The sequence below is a fragment of the Tupaia chinensis genome, unplaced genomic scaffold, assembly GCF_000334495.1.
Source record: "Tupaia chinensis unplaced genomic scaffold, TupChi_1.0 Scaffold000484_1, whole genome shotgun sequence".
Taxonomy (NCBI): Eukaryota; Metazoa; Chordata; class Mammalia; order Scandentia; family Tupaiidae; genus Tupaia; species Tupaia belangeri.
Window position 1 is genome coordinate 929779 of NW_006159996.1, and position 17099 is coordinate 946877.

At 54.9% G+C, this 17099-nt stretch overlaps 1 protein-coding gene across 3 annotated transcripts in view; it reads left to right on the top strand.

Moving 5' to 3' along the window:
* The first annotated feature begins 675 nt into the window (after positions 1-675).
* The window catches only part of PSD2 (pleckstrin and Sec7 domain containing 2), a 46946-nt gene continuing 30522 nt past the window's right edge, over positions 676-17099 (top strand). The window contains exons 1-5 of one of the 3 annotated variants that reach the window (XM_027774828.1): positions 676-754; positions 987-1218; positions 8921-9345; positions 12927-13379; positions 13814-14008. In XM_027774828.1, the coding sequence (XP_027630629.1) occupies positions 8972-9345; positions 12927-13379; positions 13814-14008 (1022 nt within the window). In that variant the 5' untranslated portion in view covers positions 676-754; positions 987-1218; positions 8921-8971. Of the gene's footprint in view, positions 755-986; positions 1219-6225; positions 6275-8920; positions 9346-12926; positions 13380-13813; positions 14009-17099 lie in introns of those variants that run through there. The other 2 variants (XM_027774829.1, XM_006156193.3) reach the window with 2 other exon arrangements.

Genomic DNA, 17099 nt, shown 5'->3' on the forward strand with positions numbered 1-17099 from the left:
GCCCAGTGGCCCATTCAGCATCTCAACTTTCATGTCTTCTAGATGCCTTAAATTCAACTTGTCCAAAACTGTCTCCTGATCTTCCTTCCAGAACTGTCTGTCCCAGGTCTTCCCCATCTCAGGAGTGGCAACTCCATCCTTCCAGTTGCACAGGGCCCAAACGTTGGCATCATTCTTATTTTAAATCTTTCCTTCAGAGTTTATTCATTTCTTGAGAGAGAGAGAGAGAGAGACCCTCGACAGGGTCCTCATACCACAACCTCCCCCAGTCACAGCAGGCCCCGGTCACGGGCATGCAGGCGAATACCTGCTGTGCTTAGGGAAGACTTTTCTCATGTGGGCAGCAGCATCACTGCTGCACCGCCGCCTGACCCCGTTGGTGTCGTTCTTGACTCCCCTCTTCCCTTCCTACTCCATGTGCTGCCTATCGGGGGTGAGCCTCAGCAGTGCCCAGGTCTCCCCTCGGGGCCATGGAGGGAGGAGGTGAGAGTGGAGTGCCCCTTTCATGTCCACTAACTCGATACCACATGCTCTTGTCTGTCCTAAGTAGGCCATGACCTTTGTCAGGTCCTGAGCTGAAGTCCTAAAGCAGGGACAGGAGGGGGGGGGAAGAGGAGGTAGGAGTGATCAGAGTGATGTAATAAAGAGCTTGGGGAGAGGGAGAAGAGGAAGGTCATGGGGAGGAGGCAGAGAAGGAGGGGTCCCTGGGGCTGAGGCTGTGTAGACAGAAAATGTGAGGCTCTAGAGAGTACGGGTATGTGAAAGCTAGGAGAGAAAGATGGAGAGTGAAGGAGAACTCTCTCAGTTCATCCCTTGGCTGGTGAAGATGGGGCAGGGTGGGGGTGCCGCTCAGAGGCTGAGCTCCTTGGTCCAGCTCGACTCCTTGGGTCTGCCCCGGCCCAGGAGCTGAGCTGAGGCAGGGTGAGTTGGGAGGACTCGCCCTTGGTCAGTCCATTCAGCTCCTGACTCCCAGGCTCCTGGGACAGATGTGGACTCCAGAAGCAGCTGAGTGCAACTGGAAGAAGGCAGAGCGGTGGTCAGGCTGGCCGCGGATTCCTCTACCCAGGACAACCTAGTCCTCTGTGGTCCCAGATAACCATGGGTTCATCCTGGAGGAAGGCATCGGGGGCAGTCACCAGCCAGTACACGTGATTTGGGATTTGCCAGCAGACTCTGGATTTCATTAGCCTTAAGGGCTCTCCAAACTGGCATGCGGATGTATGTAAATGCTAAGCAAATGAGGGTGCCAGTTGGCTGGAGGGTGGGGAGAGAGGCAGGCTGGGAGATAGTGACCTTTGCAGAGCTGGGCCAGGGGCCCCTGAGAGTCCCAGCAGACAGCAGGGCATGTGGATAAGATGCAAATGTGCACCCAACCCTGGGGACCGCTGCCTGCCTGACCAGGAGAAAGAAGCCCATGACCCAGCAGTCAAACCAAAAGAAGGAAAGCAGGCGGTGCTGAGCTTGTTAAGAACCCCAAATTGCCAGACTCTATTAGGTCATCTGAAAAGTCATGCCGTATTTGTCTGTTGCAGAAATGTGCCATGACTTTCCCGACAACCCAGCAAATGGGTTGGGCACTTTTTAAGAAGACTTCGGTGCTTGGCATGGCTCTTGTGCCTTGAGATGGAAAGATAGGAGTTGGCCTTACCTTGAGCGGGAGCGTGGCTGGGACCAGGACTATAGGATCTGTACCTGCCTCAGGGAGGGTGCTGTCTCTGGTCTACCCTCCTGGCCCCACAGGGGTCTTTCTCCTACCTCCACCCCGAGTGTGGGCTTCTGAAGGCCCTGCCTCAGGACCTGCTCCGAAAGCTGCCTAAGACACAAGTCTAATGGGTGCCTGCGGAGTGGCCCGTGCTGTGCGCTGCTCTCCTGGACATCCCTCCCCCATGGGAGCAACCAGCTTGTTCCCCTGCAGGCCCAAGAGTGTTCGGGAAGGCAGCAGTGCCACCCTTCTTGAACACCCAACATGGCATCTCCTTGAGTCCTCACAGCAGCCTTGTGAAGTGATGTTGTTCGTATCCCCGTTTTGTACAGGGGGTCACTGGGGCTCAGAGAGGTGGGCAACTTTCCCTAGGTTGCACAGCTTATGGCTAGCAGAGCTGGAGGCAACTGTGGCTGCACAGGATGGTCCAAATTGGAAGACCAAGTAGATGTAGGAGGGTTTGGGGTCACTTGGGGGTGTGCCTCTTGGGTGTACCTCTCCTCCAGGTTATCCTGGGCACCTCTCTGTCCTGGGCAGTTGGTTTGTTGAGGAGGCACATTTCAGGTTGGCCTGGGCCTGGGGAGGGTTCCTGGAGCTGTCATGGCTGAGGTCATGGAGACAGGGAGATCCTGGCCACCAGGCCCCTGGGCTAGCAGAGGCGGCCGGGAGCAGGGAGGGCATGGAGGGCTGACTGGGACCTGACCGAGGGGTCTTTCTGGCAAGCCCCTGCTGCTCATGCTGTCAGTGCCCCTCAGGTTTCTGTGGAGCCCTGGAGTGCTCAGGCCTGGGCTGGCTTGGGCCTTGTGGTGGCGTGGCACAGCTGGTAGGGTTTGTTCTGAGTACTTTCCTTTAAAAAAAAATTACATTTACATTCAATCATTGTACTTTTTTTTTTTTTTTGAGAGGTTTTTGCTATAGGGCGTGTACGCTTGTCAGAAAGACAGAGACAGAGACAAAGCGAGAAATCACCCCCCAGGGGAGATGGCCACACCACAATCCCTTCTCTTCCACTCTCCTCTTGGAATCTTGGGCACGCACACACGCGCATCTGGTGTGAGTTTAAGCCACTGGGCCTGGGACTTGAACCACGGTCGACTAAATGGGAGTCCAGCGACATAACCATTACTTTTGTACTCAAAAAAAATTATTTATTTTATTTTATTTATTCATTCGTTTATTTTTTAATTTGACCAGAGAGAGACAGAGGGTAAGAGTGTGAGAGAGAAGTGAGAAAGCAAGCCACCAGATTCAGGACTTGAACCCTGGTCAGCCATGTGGGAGTGTCCAGCACCTTAACCACCATGCCACCTGCTGGTCCCCCTGACCACCTGTACTTAAAAAAAATTATTTATTTTATTTTATTTATTCATTCGTTTATTTTTTAATTTGACCAGAGAGAGACAGAGGGTAAGAGTGTGAGAGAGAAGTGAGAAAGCAAGCCACCAGATTCAGGACTTGAACCCTGGTCAGCCATGTGGGAGTGTCCAGCACCTTAACCACCATGCCACCTGCTGGTCCCCCTGACCACCCCCGCCCCCTGTGTACTTTTTTTTAAAGAGAGTTTTTTGCCATAGGGTGCATGGACTCGCCCAAGAGACAGAGAGAGACAAAGAGACCGAAAGTGAGAAATCACCCCCGGGGGGCGGGGGTTGGCCACGTTGCAATCCCTTCTCCTCCATTTTCCTCTCGGGAGTTTGGGCACACATGCCCATGTGCCTGGCATGAGTTTTAAGCTGCTGGGTCTGGGAATTGAACTGCAGTTGACTACGGAGCCCAGTGACATAACCATTATGCCATCTGCTGGTCCCTGTTCTAAGTACTTTCTATATGCCAGCCATTTGGATTATCATTGTTTAAGTGTCCATGTGTGTGCACTCGTGTGCTCATGTGTGTATGTGTGTGTGGAGATCCCAGTGCATGTGCTAATGTCTGGGTGAGCTAAGGAGCCAGTGAGTACAGTAAGAATTTTGGGGAAGGGCAGTGGGGTTGATGGTGTGTCCAGGCTGAGTTCCCAGGGGACAGAGAAAGGTCCAAGAATGAAAGGCTTCCAGCTTTCTTTGCCAAGTAGTGCCCCCCCCCCCATGTCTAGTATCAGAAGTGGAGTTTCCTTGGGTTGATTGTCCAGGCTGGGCATGGCCAGGGCTTTAGGGGTCTGTGAGAACCTCCCCAAATCTGTGCAAAATGTGCACCTATGTGAGAAAGTATCTGGGAGCGGGCTCACAGCACCGTCAGGTGCTCAAGGACGTACAAGACTTGGATATGGTTAGGAGTCTGGGATGCACGTAGGGAGATGAGGCCGGAAAGCAGTTTCATTTGCCCAAGCTCCCATTGCACATTGGAGGAAAAACCCGAGGGTCCCAGTCCTGGTCCGGATCCAGTCCCACTACCTGGGACCTTGCCTTCATGCTGACACTCCAGGACAATTTTCTCCGAGCCTAGCCCTTCTATATACCCCGCCTGCCTGGCTAGTGCTCTGCATTGTGGCCCCCATCCCAGCTCTGCCTCCTGTGCCCCCATTTCCACCATGTGGGCCTGGACTCCCCATTCCCTCCCACACCCACTCCGCCCCTGCTGCTACTGCATGGGGCTGTGGTCAGTGTGGATGCCCCTCTTCCCCACTGTCCTCCCCAGCCTGAAGCTCTGTGTAGTCCCTTCCCTGTCCCTGAAAGCAGAATGGCTTCGAACTTGGATGCCCAGGGATGTAGGTCTAGCTGCCCTTAACCTCGGCCCTAGGTCTGGAGGCTCTTCACCACCACCTCACCACCCAACGGCTCGCCTCATGGGTGTCTGCCCAGTTCCCTCTGTGCCGTCTGTGTGTTTGAATGTGTGTGCATGCATGTGCAAATGTGCCCACCAACGCCGGCATCATATTCTTGCTCACAGACACACGCACAGATGCCTGCACCCACACACTCGCCTGTGCCTTACAGAGCATGCAGGACCCTGGAGCGCTCCCTGCTCAGCCCCCACCCTCTGCCCTGTCCGTGGGCTTGCCACAGTCTCTGGCTTGGAACTCAGCAGCAAGATTATCCCCCCCGAGCATGTTCCCTAGCCTCTCTTAACCTCTACCGGAAGTGGGCATCCCTAGGTCATTCAGTCCACAAATATTTAAAAAGCGTGCACTGCATGCCAGGCATTGCACTGGGCTCTGGAGAGATGTGTGACCGTGACATAGTCCCCATCCTTGAAGAATTTACGTCCTAGTCAGAGAGATGAACAGGAAACAGTCACCACACAGAGGAGGGAGGCTCCGCTCCGCTCAGGGCCACGATGCTCTGTAGAGGAGCGCGACAGTGCCAGGAGGCAGCATGGGAGCTGAACCCTGACTGGCGAAAGAAGCAACCATTTGGAGATTTAGGGAAGCCAAGGGTACAGCTGGTGCAAAGGCCCTGAGGTGGGAATGAGCTCAGGGAGCAGAAAGAAGGCCAGTGTGGCTGGTGGGGGAGGGAGGAGACGGAGAGGGCAGCGTAAGCAGCTCAGGGAGGGGCTTTTTAGGCCATGCTTGGGAGACCAGATTCTACTCTACAGGGTGAGGCGTGAGAGAGGGAGGGTGCCATGTGATTTGTGACTCCATAGCTCCCTCCAGCTGCCATGGGGAGAGTGGAAAGGGGACTGTGTAGTCTCAGGAGCAGCTGAGACCTAGAAAAGTGCTTGGGTTGGCAGTCAGCCCTGGTCTAGCCAGGGCCCCACTATCCTCATGGTCCCCATCTCTACTGGTGCTGAAAAAAGACTGCTGTACCCAAGGTCATCCTAAGGGCATGGGTAGCAGTAGGCCCTGCCCGGAGAGGGGCCTGCCTCAGGCTGAGAGGCTGCAGGGGACCTTAGCCACTGCCAGCCTGGCATTTTCAGGCATCTCCTTGGGATGGGATGCCCAGAGGCCAACTCCCCGCCCCCCACTGGTCTTGCTAGCAGGGCCAGAAGTTGACAGGGTCACTGCTCTGGGCCCACTCTCCTGGTTGAGGATTTGGGCCCTTGATCTTCATGGGAGAGTCTGGCAGGGGCCTGAGAAATTGGGGTCTCGCTTCGCATCTGCAGCCCATCTGGTGCAGAGGGTTCTAGAGGCATCTCCTCACTGCGTGACTTCAGGCGAAGCCTTTCCGAGTTCTCTTCTCAGGCTTCCCATTGGTCAGATGTAGTGGTGGAGAGAGTGAATGTCGACATCCTAGTGACCATTCTTGGACCTCAGCTGCTCAGCCTTTCTGCCAGCTCCTGGTGAGGAGAGTGGAGGAGATGTCTCCATCCTGCGGACGAGTTCACAGAAGCCAGAGGAGGCAGGGAGGGGTCCCCGGGCACAGGGTGGTTCAAAGTGAGGACTTGGGGAATTGTTTCATACCTCTGTCCTGAGGGCTCTCCTCCAACCCCTTGGGCTCAGCAGGAGAAGGGGTCCCTGGCTCAGATCTTTCTGGGCTCAGCTGGCCCTCAGCCCAGGCAGGGACTCTGGGCCCCCTGCCGAGTGGAGCTCAATGCTACCCCTTGTCTACCCACTCCTCAGAAGCCCAGGCCACGGCCCAGTGCCCGGTGTTGGCAAAACCTCCATCCCATTCCCAGCTGCAGGAGGGCATGGCAGGACAGGTAGGACTGAGCTAATCTGAGGGAACTGCTGGAAGTTGGGGGATGGCTAGGGGTCTCCCAAGAGGTCCTTGATTACTAGCATTCTGGCTTTGGTGTTGTTGTAGCCTGTGCATCAAGTGAAGGCACTTACACTTTCACATTTCAGGCTTTCCTGGGGCTCAGGCAGAGCCCTGACCAAGCAGAGGCACCCCACCCTGCTGGGCTCAGCCTATGTGTGGCGTGGGAGCTCAGGCATCCTGGAGTGATCTTCCAGGTTGCTCTTGCAGACCCTGGGCTAGAACGCAGGGCAGAGGACTGGAACTCAGGTCCGAAGGCCCCGCTATCTCTCCTCTTTCCTTCGAATCACACGCTGCTACCTCTCCACCCTCCCCTGCCCAAGGAGTCTCCATTGAGGAGATGACCTCCTGTTCTCCCTGCTCTGAGCACACAACCGGAGGGAGCAGATGGAAATAGCAACTGCAGCAGCAGGGATTTAGGGCAGACCAGAAAGAATCCCTCACTCAGGGCTGAGCCCCTAGGGGTCCCCGGTGTCCTAGGATCAGGACCCAGATATTCTCGAGCCTGGCTCTTCAGATGTTTAAATCTGTGAGCTTTTCTTCTTAGTAAAAAGTGCTCTCACGCAGTGGCCAAAACTCTAGGAGGAGATGATCGGGGTGGGCAGAGTGAGGCCCCAGATCTGTCTGTCTTTCTCTCTTCTCTTCCACTCTCTAATGAATGATTTTTTAAAAAATAGAATTATTTAATTTTATTACTAGTTTAAAAGTTTTCACCAGAGAGAGAGAGAGAGAGAGAGAGAAAGCAAGTCACCTTTTTTTTTTAAGGATTATTTTAAATTCAATTTGTTGTTATTTATTTGTTTATTTTTCATTTGACCAGAGACAGACAGAGAGCTATAGAAAGAGAAAGTGAGAAAGTAAGCCGCCAGGTCCAGGACTTGAACCACAGACCACCATATGGGAATCCAGCACCTTAACCACCATGCCACCTGCTGACCTGAGAATCCAGAGCTTTAATCACCATGCCACCTGCTGGCTCCATGTTAAATGAATTTTAACTAGTCTGTGGTTTAACTAGCTGTCTCCCGTCAAGGGCCCAGAAACCACCAGAGAAGTAGACCTGTCTTTCTCTGCAGGCTCAGCTTCTCTACGTGGGAAGTTCCTCCTGGAGTCTAACTCAGTGTTTCTCATACTTGCCTCCGTATAGGAATAACAGATTGCCATATCCCTCCCCTGTATACTCCGGGTCATCAAGTCTGGGGCGGGACCTGGCCATGTATATTTTAACAAGTCCTTGGGTGATATTTATGACTGGACAAGTGTGGGAGCTTGGGGCTCACTGAACCCCCCCCTAGTTTGTTCTGTTGCAGCCCAGAAGGCAGACTAGGCTCCCTCATTCTCCATGGTCTCCTGAACCCTCTGAATCCCTTCTCCAGAGGAGAGTCGGGGTTCTGGGCTCAACCAAGACCCAATGAGGGGAGGGAGGAAGTGGCACAACCAGAACTGGGAGAAAAACCCCAGTTCCTGCCTCTCTGCAGCTCTCCAGGGTATTTGGAGGGTCTGGTCTGGGTCTTCACAGGCAGAGGTCCCTGGGGGGAGGGTAGCCTAGAGTGGGTGGGCTCAGGGACAGAGGGGGTGAGGGGAGAGCCAGACATGGCCGAGCACACATTGTATCTGTTCTCTCCAACTGCAATTAGGTTTGCCAGGAAGCCTCTGGGAAATTCAAGCTGGTCCCTGATCTGTTTTAGGGGTGGAGGTGGAGATGGTGGGTAAAGTGTCTTCTCATTTTACCCAGAGCAAGGCAGAGGGAATGGGGCTGGCCTGGGTAGGCAGGAGAAGGCTCCACCCGATTCATGCAAGGTTGCACAGCGCATTGGCAGAGCAGGGCCCGCCTCCCCTTCCAGTGCTCTCTCTAGAGCGTGCCTTGGCAGCTTCCTCATGAGTCCCTCCTTAAGGCTGAGTGAACTCTGGTGGGGGGCCAGGTGTGTAAGGGTCCCCTCTTCCTTCCTGCTGGCACAACCAAGGCTTTGGGGGCTGGTGGCAGTGGAGGCGGCCTGGGCTCTCTGTGCGGCTCTCAGGTGGCGCTGCCCCGCCCAGCACCCTGGACAGCGCCTCATGCTGGGCCTTCTCGTGGCTGACTCAGGCTTAGCCTTGGCTTCTCTGGGGTGGCCCCTGCTCAGATGCAGCTGCACTTCTGTTGCCTTCCTTGCCTCCTCCCCTAAGTCCCCTTCTGAAAGCAGCCCTGAACCTGGTTCCTCACTCATCTCTGGCTCTTGGCACCAAGACCAGAGAACAAGATGAAGCCAGTGGGCTGGCTGCTGATGGCCTGGAGTTTGCCTTCATGCCTCACCAGCAGGGATGGAATGAGGCCTGGAGGGGGGCCTGGGCCCTTCTCCAGTTCCCCCCAACCTGGGTCTTTTTCGGAGGGCTTTGGCACATGCCTGGGAGGGCACAATAGAAACATGAGAGGTGACAGGGAAGGCAGGAACTGGCCAGGGAAAGTTGAGGTGGCTGGTCTGGGCAGGGCAGCGAGGGGGCCACCACCTGAACCCAGAGTCCAGCGGGAGGGTCCTGAGCATCTCAGCCATCCTCCTGCCCCCGGGAGGCTGCCCTGTCTAACTGGTCCCTTTGTCTCTCCGTCTGCTGCCAGGTTCAGTGGAGTCCCAGGAGCAGCCAGGACAGGGTGGAAGCAGAGGCTGCCATGGACGAGGACAAGTTCCCACCTGCCCTGTCTGAGGAAGGCGGTGCCCCCCAGGACCCCAGCCTGGAGCCCGAGGAGGAACCCGGGGTCCAGAATGGAATGACAGCAAGTGAGGGCCTGGACAGCAGCTGTGACAGCCCAGGGCATGAGGAAAGGGCTGCCCTGGTGGACAATGAGGAACCCAGGAAGGACCCGGGTGTGGCCCTGCATGGCCTCAGCCTTGGCCTTCCCCTCACCAATGGCCTAGCTCTGGGACCAGACTTGAGCATTCTGGAAAATTCAACAGAGTCCAGGCCCTGGAGGGCTGATGGGCTAGCAGAGGGGGACGATGCCTCTGGGAGCCTTTGTCCAGACACCGAGGACCTTCAGCTGGGGTAAGTGGGTGTCTTGTGGTGGAAGTTAACTGCGTTTGGCAGCTCCATTGCTTGTGGCCTGGGCCTAGCCACTGAGTGCTCTCCTTTTCATGTATGAAATGGGGACTTCCTGTTCCTATTTTGCTCTCAAAGGATAGTGCCATGAGAGGGAATCAAAGGCCCGCATGACTGTCGTGCCTCCAAACGTCCAGCCCCCAAGTCATTGTGAGCTATTTCTAGTAGTGGGGAGGGAGGGCTACACTCCCTCCATCCCAGGATGGATAGTGCAGTCCAAGCGTTTTGTTTTTTAGTTTGCAATAGGGCACATGCATTTACTGGAGAGAGAGAGAGAGAGAGAGAGAGAGAGAGACATCACCCCCTGAGAGTGGGGGTGGCCACTTTGCTATCCCTTCTTCATTTTCCTCTTGGGACTTCAGGCAAACATGCACACATGCCCGGGTGTTTCTCAGGCCAACAGGTCTGGGACTTGAACCATGCAGTTGGCCATGTTGGATCCAGCTGCCTTAACCTTCATGTCACCTGCTGGCCTCCAGTTTCTCTTAAAATGCTTTCACGTGAAAGGTCATCTGCTTCACCTCTCCATTTCCTGGAGACGAAGATCTCTCAATCCTGCAGCCTACCCCAGGAAAGCAGGCTTTGTGAGTGAATCCTTCTCTGCTCCCCTCATCTGAGGTTCCATCTGGAGAGAGAGAGAGAGATCACCCCCTGAGAGTGGGGGTGGCCACTTTGCTATCCCTTCTTCATTTTCCTCTTGGGACTTCAGGCAAACATGCACACATGCCCGGGTGTTTCTCAGGCCAACAGGTCTGGGACTTGAACCATGCAGTTGGCCATGTTGGATCCAGCTGCCTTAACCTTCATGTCACCTGCTGGCCTCCAGTTTCTCTTAAAATGCTTTCACGTGAAAGGTCATCTGCTTCACCTCTCCATTTCCTGGAGACGAAGATCTCTCAATCCTGCAGCCTACCCCAGGAAAGCAGGCTTTGTGAGTGAATCCTTCTCTGCTCCCCTCATCTGAGGTTCCATCTGGAGGTTCAACCAGGAATCTCACTTTACTCCTACGTCCTGGAGTTTCAGTCCCATTTCTATTATCCTCAGCAAGAGGTGGGGAGATCTGGATGCTTGAGGGTGCTGGTTGGACAAGGAGGGTGGGCATGGATCAGGGGTATTTAGAAGACCCCAGGGTAGGCTGAGAGAAGAAGTATTATAGAGGTCCCAGTGTGCATAGCCGCAGGCTTGGCTTGAATAAGCAAGTGTGTGGGAGGTGTGTGAGTGTGCAAGCTTGTATGTGCCTGGTGTGTGCCCAGAGACGTGTGAGCATATTGGAGTGCATGGGGCTGTGTGACTGTGGTCGGGGGTGTTGGCGTGTGCCTGACCTGTGCATTTATGGTGCACATTTGGGCTTGTGTGTGCGTGTGTAGAGATTAGTGTCTCAAAGTCTCTGTGAGTACCTCAGGCTGCGTGCTTATGGGTACCAGGCCTTGAAGTTCAATCCAGGTGGGGCCTAGCATGGACACCTAGCTGGCAGCGGGGTGGGGCAGGGGCCCGGGACATCTTGGACACACTGTTTGTGTTTAGGTAGCATATTTATAATATTTGGGACGGCTGATGGTGGGGCAGATGGAAGTCTGGAGACTGGACTGACTGACGGTCTTCAGGCGCCCATCAGGGCCACGCTCAGGTCTGCTTAGTTGCTTGATGGGGCGGAAGGTAGGCATACCATGGCATGGGAGGATGGACTGAGAGCTGCCAGGGCAGGGCCCTGGTGTGGGTTTGCCTAGTACCCAGCACAGACTTGGCAGAGGTGGCTTCCCTGGGCAGACTCTGGATATTGCCCTGGTGGCTAGGCCAGCAGCCCTTCCCTCTTCTCCCCTTTGCGAGGAGGTCAGAAGAAGCAGCTTCCACCTCTGCCCTTGCCAGGCACCCCACAACTTTTCAGATTTCTGGTTTCTTCTCCACTTCGTTCTCCAGCAGGAGGAGGCCTGACGAGGCTGCGTTCTCAGTTCCTGCTGGGGCCGGGGTGGGAGGTGGCCGTGGCTTCAGATTTTCTCCCAGGTCAGCCCTTTTCTCTGGGAAGCACCCTGGGCTGACTCTTAGGCACGGCAAGTTGGGGGGCGTCTGAGGAGGTTTTTTGGGTGGAAGGGGCACCTCCTAGTCCTCCAAATACAGCTCAGTCATTGCCAGCCAGCAGGGGTGTGTGTGGGGAGGAACCCAGAGAGAACCAGACCCTCAGGGGAGGCTGATGGGGAGGGAGAGACGTGTGTCTTTGCAAATGATGGGCCTTGATTTATCTGCCAGCTTCATTCTTTCTCTGTCTCTCCCTCTTGTGGTCTCTGTTTCTGCCTCTATCTCTGTCTCTCTTGCTCTCCCCTTATCTCTATTACTGTCTATCTCTGTTGTGCTCTCTGAATGTCTTTTCTCTCTTTCTCATCATGCTCCCAACTCCGCGTTGTCTCTTCCTTGTCGCTCTCTTGGTCTGGCTCACTCTGTCTCCCTCCGCCTTCCCTGTGCACCTGTGCATCTCCCCAGTGGATGCGGCTCTTCCCAGAAGCCTCAGCTCCTCTGTATGTGATGCTGTATTCCAGGTGCTGGAGAGACAGCGATGAGCGAAACTTACACAAGCTCTGCTCTCGTGGAGATGATGGTCCAGTGGGGAGACAGCAAGAAACAATAAAATAACAACTAATTACATAGTGTGTTGGAAGAGAATAAATGCTTTGAAAAAATATATATAGTAGGACAAAGGGGCTGGATGTGTGGGGGCAAGTCACAGGAGTAGATAGGGTGTTCGGGGCAGACCTCACTGAGAAGTGGTGAGGAAGGAGGGCTTTAGCCTGGGGGCAGAGACTCGGGCAGAGGAAGCAACAGGTGCCTAGGCCGGGGGAAGCCCCTGGGGAGTAGCTCCGGGACTGATGAGCATGTCCCTTTGCTCGGTGCATCATTTAGCAAGATTTACTGGTAGCTACTGTGTGCTGGGCGCTCCTGGCCTGGTGGAGCTTTGGCTTGGGTGGGAGGTGGTGTGGGGCACAGAACAGTCAGAGTCTTATGTGCTGATAAGGGCAATTCTGGAAATGAAGAGATGCTCTGAGGCTAGAGAATAGCGAGGAGGATGCCTCGCATGGACCTGCCTCCCTCAGTTCCTCTGAGGAGGTGACATTCAGGCCAGACCTGAGAGCTGGAATGTGATTGGTGAGCAAGAATCTCCCAGGCTGTGGGGACAGCAGAATGATGACCCAGTGTGACACCAGTTGTGACAGGGAGATGCCCGCAGTGCTTTGGGAGCCCTGAGGGAGCAGTGCCACGTTCACTCGTTAGACAAACATTGGTGCCGACTGTGGGCCGGGCCCTGGGTTGTACACGGGGCATGGGGACCGCATCGTCTTTTTCACTGCTGTGTCTCCAGTACCCACCACATGGCACCTATTGCTGACAGGTTTTGGCTCAAGGAATAAATGAGCAGGACGCAATCTGCACCTGCTCCCTGCCTGCAGGGAGCTCTCAGACGCAGACCGGGGCAGGTGCCAGCACCTGTGTGTGGGACGCCCTGGCGGGACAGTGACTGAGTCCTTGCTGTCTCACAGGCTGGGTGGCTCTGGGGAACCAGATGTACGAGATGGCTTCAGCGCCACATTTGAGAAGATTCTGGAGTCGGAGCTGCTGCGGGGCACCCAGTACAGCAGCCTGGACTCCCTGGATGTGCTGAGCCTCACAGACGAGAGCGACAGCTGCGTCAGCTTCGAGGCCCCCCTCACGCCCCTCATCCAGCAGCGGGCCCGTGACAGCCCCGAGCCAGGGGCTGAGCTGGGCCTTGGGGAGATCGGCTGTGAGAGGGATGTGGGGGCAGCTGGTGGCGATGGTGAGCTGGGAAGCCCCCTGCGGCGCTCCATCTCCAGCAGCCACTCAGAGAACGTTCTGAGTCGCCTGTCCCTCACGGCCATGCCCAACGGATTCCATGAAGATGGGCCCCAGGGCCCAGGCGGGGAAGAAGAGGAAGAGGAGGAGGAGGATACAGACAAGCTGCTGAACTCAGCCAGGTGAGTCAGGACCCGGGCTGGGACTGGGAGAGCTACTGAGAAGATGGAGATAGCAAGACCTGGGGGGTGGGAGGGGGGGGCAAGGAGGGCAACTCAGTGTCCAGTCAGGGAGCCTGTCCAAGGTCCCTTGTCCCTGAGCTCACCAGACTTCCCACCCCCACCTGCCGTTTCACTCTGCACTAACAGGTGGCAGCTCGGAGGGCTCAGGGAGCTGTGTTGTGGGTGTGTGCAGCATCTAATGATGTCCCTCGAGAGGCGCTTTTGAAAGTCTGCCTTGATTCCCTCCTGCTGTAGTGGCACGTCCTCTCTGACCTGACCTCTGAGCGGGCTTCGGAGGCCTGCCCCAGGGCACCCGTACCACAGCCTGACTCCCTGGATGTGGGAGGCTTCCGGCCTTACCCAGGGCCTCTGATCCCCCTCCTCTCCGTTGGCAGTGACCCCAGCCTGAAGGACGGCTTCTCGGACTCAGACTCAGAGCTGAGCAGCTCAGAAGGACTGGATCCCGGGAGCACAGACCCGCTGGCCAACGGGTGCCAGGGGGTCAGTGAGGCTGCTCGCCGGCTGGCCCGCCGCCTCTACCACCTTGAGGGCTTCCAGCGTTGTGATGTGGCCCGGCAGCTGGGCAAGAAGTGAGTTTTGTTCCCTGTACCCGGTGTCTTCCTTAGCCTGAAGGGTATATGTGTCTTCGTTCAGGGGTTCCTGGTGCTGGGGGCCCTCCACAGTCCTCCAAGGATGCCTCCTCCTGCCACCGTCCTCATTCCTGGCCTTGCCCTAAATCTGTTTCTTTTCTGGGCAGCCTGGGTGAGGGCTGTTGTTCTCAGGGAGAGTGGTGGCGGGTGGCCCCTCAGGGCTGGGGAGCGGGATATGGGGGGTGGTTATGGGGTCAAGATGGATGGTAGTGAGGACAGAGCAGCTGGCAGGAGCTGGTGGCTCATTTAATGGGGCCAAGGAGGGAGGAGCCCCTGGGGTATGTGAGACCTGGAGCTCAGGAAGGAGTGTCAAACCCTATTGGGACCAGCGGAAGGAGCCAATGCCCCCAAGCACAGGCCTTGGCCTTTGGGCTAGGTGCAAAGGGAGCTAGCCAGACAGGAGCCCTGAAAGGGTCCGGGGACAGGTGGGACTGGGGAAGGTTACCAGCACATCCTGGGCAGGTCCTACCACCCTGGTGTGCACCTGCCTTTGGCACTCCCACTCAGGGGGCCTCCGGGCACTCACGGCAAGTCTCTGGGATGTGCAGCAGGAGGCATAGCCCCTGCGTAATTCACAAGGCTCAGGGGAACAGAGCAGACCCTTGGCCTGGACGTAGATCTAATGTGGGGGCTTTAGGCCTCAGGGAGGCCAAGGGTGGCTTAGTTCTCAGACCCTCCCCCACCCTCCACAGCCTCCATGACTTCATAGCCTTTATTCCGCTCCTGCACCATGACAGAGAGAAGGCAATTTTCAAACACACACAAAAGCAGAAAAAACGATATATATTATATTAAATCTCCCAGAAAACCCAGCTAGGGTGCCTCCACCTCTTTCACTGGGCTGTACTCCCAAACCTGGTGACAAACTTTCGGGAGCCTCTATTATAGTTTTTTTCTTCCCTCCTCTATCTTTTCACCCTCTCCCTCTACAAGAGCCTTCCTGTCAGCAGTTAAGAGTGCTCAAGTCTCTCTCATTTGAAAAGCAAAAATCCTTCCTCACTCTACTTCTTCCAGCCTTTTCATGCCCCAATTTTTGTGTTTTCTGCCATGGGTGACCTCTATCCCCTCTTTTTCCACATTTATCCCTTCCAGACTGGCTTTCCCTCCTTGCCTCTCTTCCTTCAGAAGCCTCTATTGTTATTGTCACTGGTGGGAGCTGGGGGAGCCATTGAGCAGATGGAGACGCTGAGACCTGGGGAGGCAAAGCAGGTCAACCCAGTGTCCAAGGTCAATGAGCCCTCCCCAAGGTCCTTTGTTCATCAGGTGTCCACAGCTACACAGCTGGTGCTGCTTCCCAGGCTCGCCCCCGCTACTCACCTTACCTTTCCAGCAGCATTGCCACAACTAACTACTTCCTCCTCTCCTCCTCCCCCTTCCTTCTCCTTTCTCCTCTTTTCTTCTTCTTCGCCTCCCCCCCTTTTTTTTAGTGGGAAAGCACCCCACAGTGGGCATGGACATGCTGCAATCCTTTCTTTTCCATTCTCCCTATTGGGATTTTGGGCACGCACATGTACACACCTGGAATGTTTCTAAAGCCGCGGAGTCCTAGACTGGAACCACGCAGATGGTCATGTGAGATCTAGCCACCTTAACCACCATGCCACAGGCTGGCCCTCTCCTTTTTAAAATTGAACTTGTTATGAAAATGTCAAAGACTAGCCTCCTTTCCCGGTGGTTAAGGGAGCCAGATCTCACATGGCTGACTGCATGGCTTGAGAAACACGCTGGGCATGTGTGTATGTGTCCAAAATTCCCAAAGGAGGGCGAAATGGAGGGGATTGTGGTGAGCTTTTCCCTTCTCCCTCTGTCTCTCTAGTGAGTGCGCACGTCCTCTGGCAAATACAAAAAGAGAGACAGAGAGAAGGCACATTTGAAACACACACAAAAGCAGGAAAAACGACATAGTAAACCTGTGTACCCATTCCTCAGCTCCAAAGCTACCAACGTTTTTCCATTCTCGTTTCATGGGTTAGCCCACAGCTGTTCTTGCTTTTTCATTGGCTGGAATATTTAAAAACATATTTCAGATACTATCACTCGATCCATAGTTTAGTATTTATCGCTAGCTGATAAGGATTTTTTTTACATACTTGTAATTCCATTACGAGTCCTAACAAAATGAACTACAATTCCTTTAAAATCTCTAATGTCTAGTCTGCGTTTAATTTTCTCTGATTGTCTCAAAATGTTGGTTTGTTCCTGTCAGGGTCCAGGCAAAGGCTACACACTGCATTTGGCCTTTTGCATGTCTCCTCAATCTCTTTTAATCAGTAACAGTCCAGCAGTTGCTCTCCTTTTTAAAATGTCATGAATTTGTTGAAGAAGCTGAGCCATTTGTCCTGAAGACTTTTCCATGTTTGGATGTGGTATCCTCACGGTATTATTTAACTTGATCCTCTATTTCTCATGGGCCCCATGGGAGGGAGATCTCCAGGCTTGATTAGAATCAGGTGGAAATTTGTTCTAATTTTCGACAAGAAAATCTTCATTCCAGGCTTCTTGAAACACTTTCTTGGTTGGCCTGCGTGGGAGCACAGCCCGACCACCTTGGCTGCTGTTTGTCTCCTTCACTGGCTCCTCCCCTGTCAACACCCTTAGTCCCCTTAACTGGGGCTTTCCTCAGAGCTCCGCCCCTTGGGCCCGTTGGTCTGTCTGAGCACCCCCTGTCGCAAGGGCTTAGTCCCGCTGCGCCACCTCCTCCCCTTGTTATGAACCAGTTGTGGACTGAGGGCTCCCAATGGGACATAATTGGCCCTGTCTGTCCATTGTCCTGAGCTTTGACCACCTTCTTAGTCATGTGTCACCCCCATTCCATCTCCGTGTCCTAAGGATTCTCTCCTCCCTGTCACTTCTCTTTCCTGCACGACCACCTACCACCTCACAGTGGGACTCCCAGATGCAGATCTGGCCTTCCTTGCTTCAAGTCCTCCAGAGTCATGTCCTGATCCTTCCCTTGACCCACAGCCCCCGTCCCCTGCCTCATCTCTTGCTGCCTCATCTCTTGCTGCCTCATTCCTCATCTGTCGGCTCT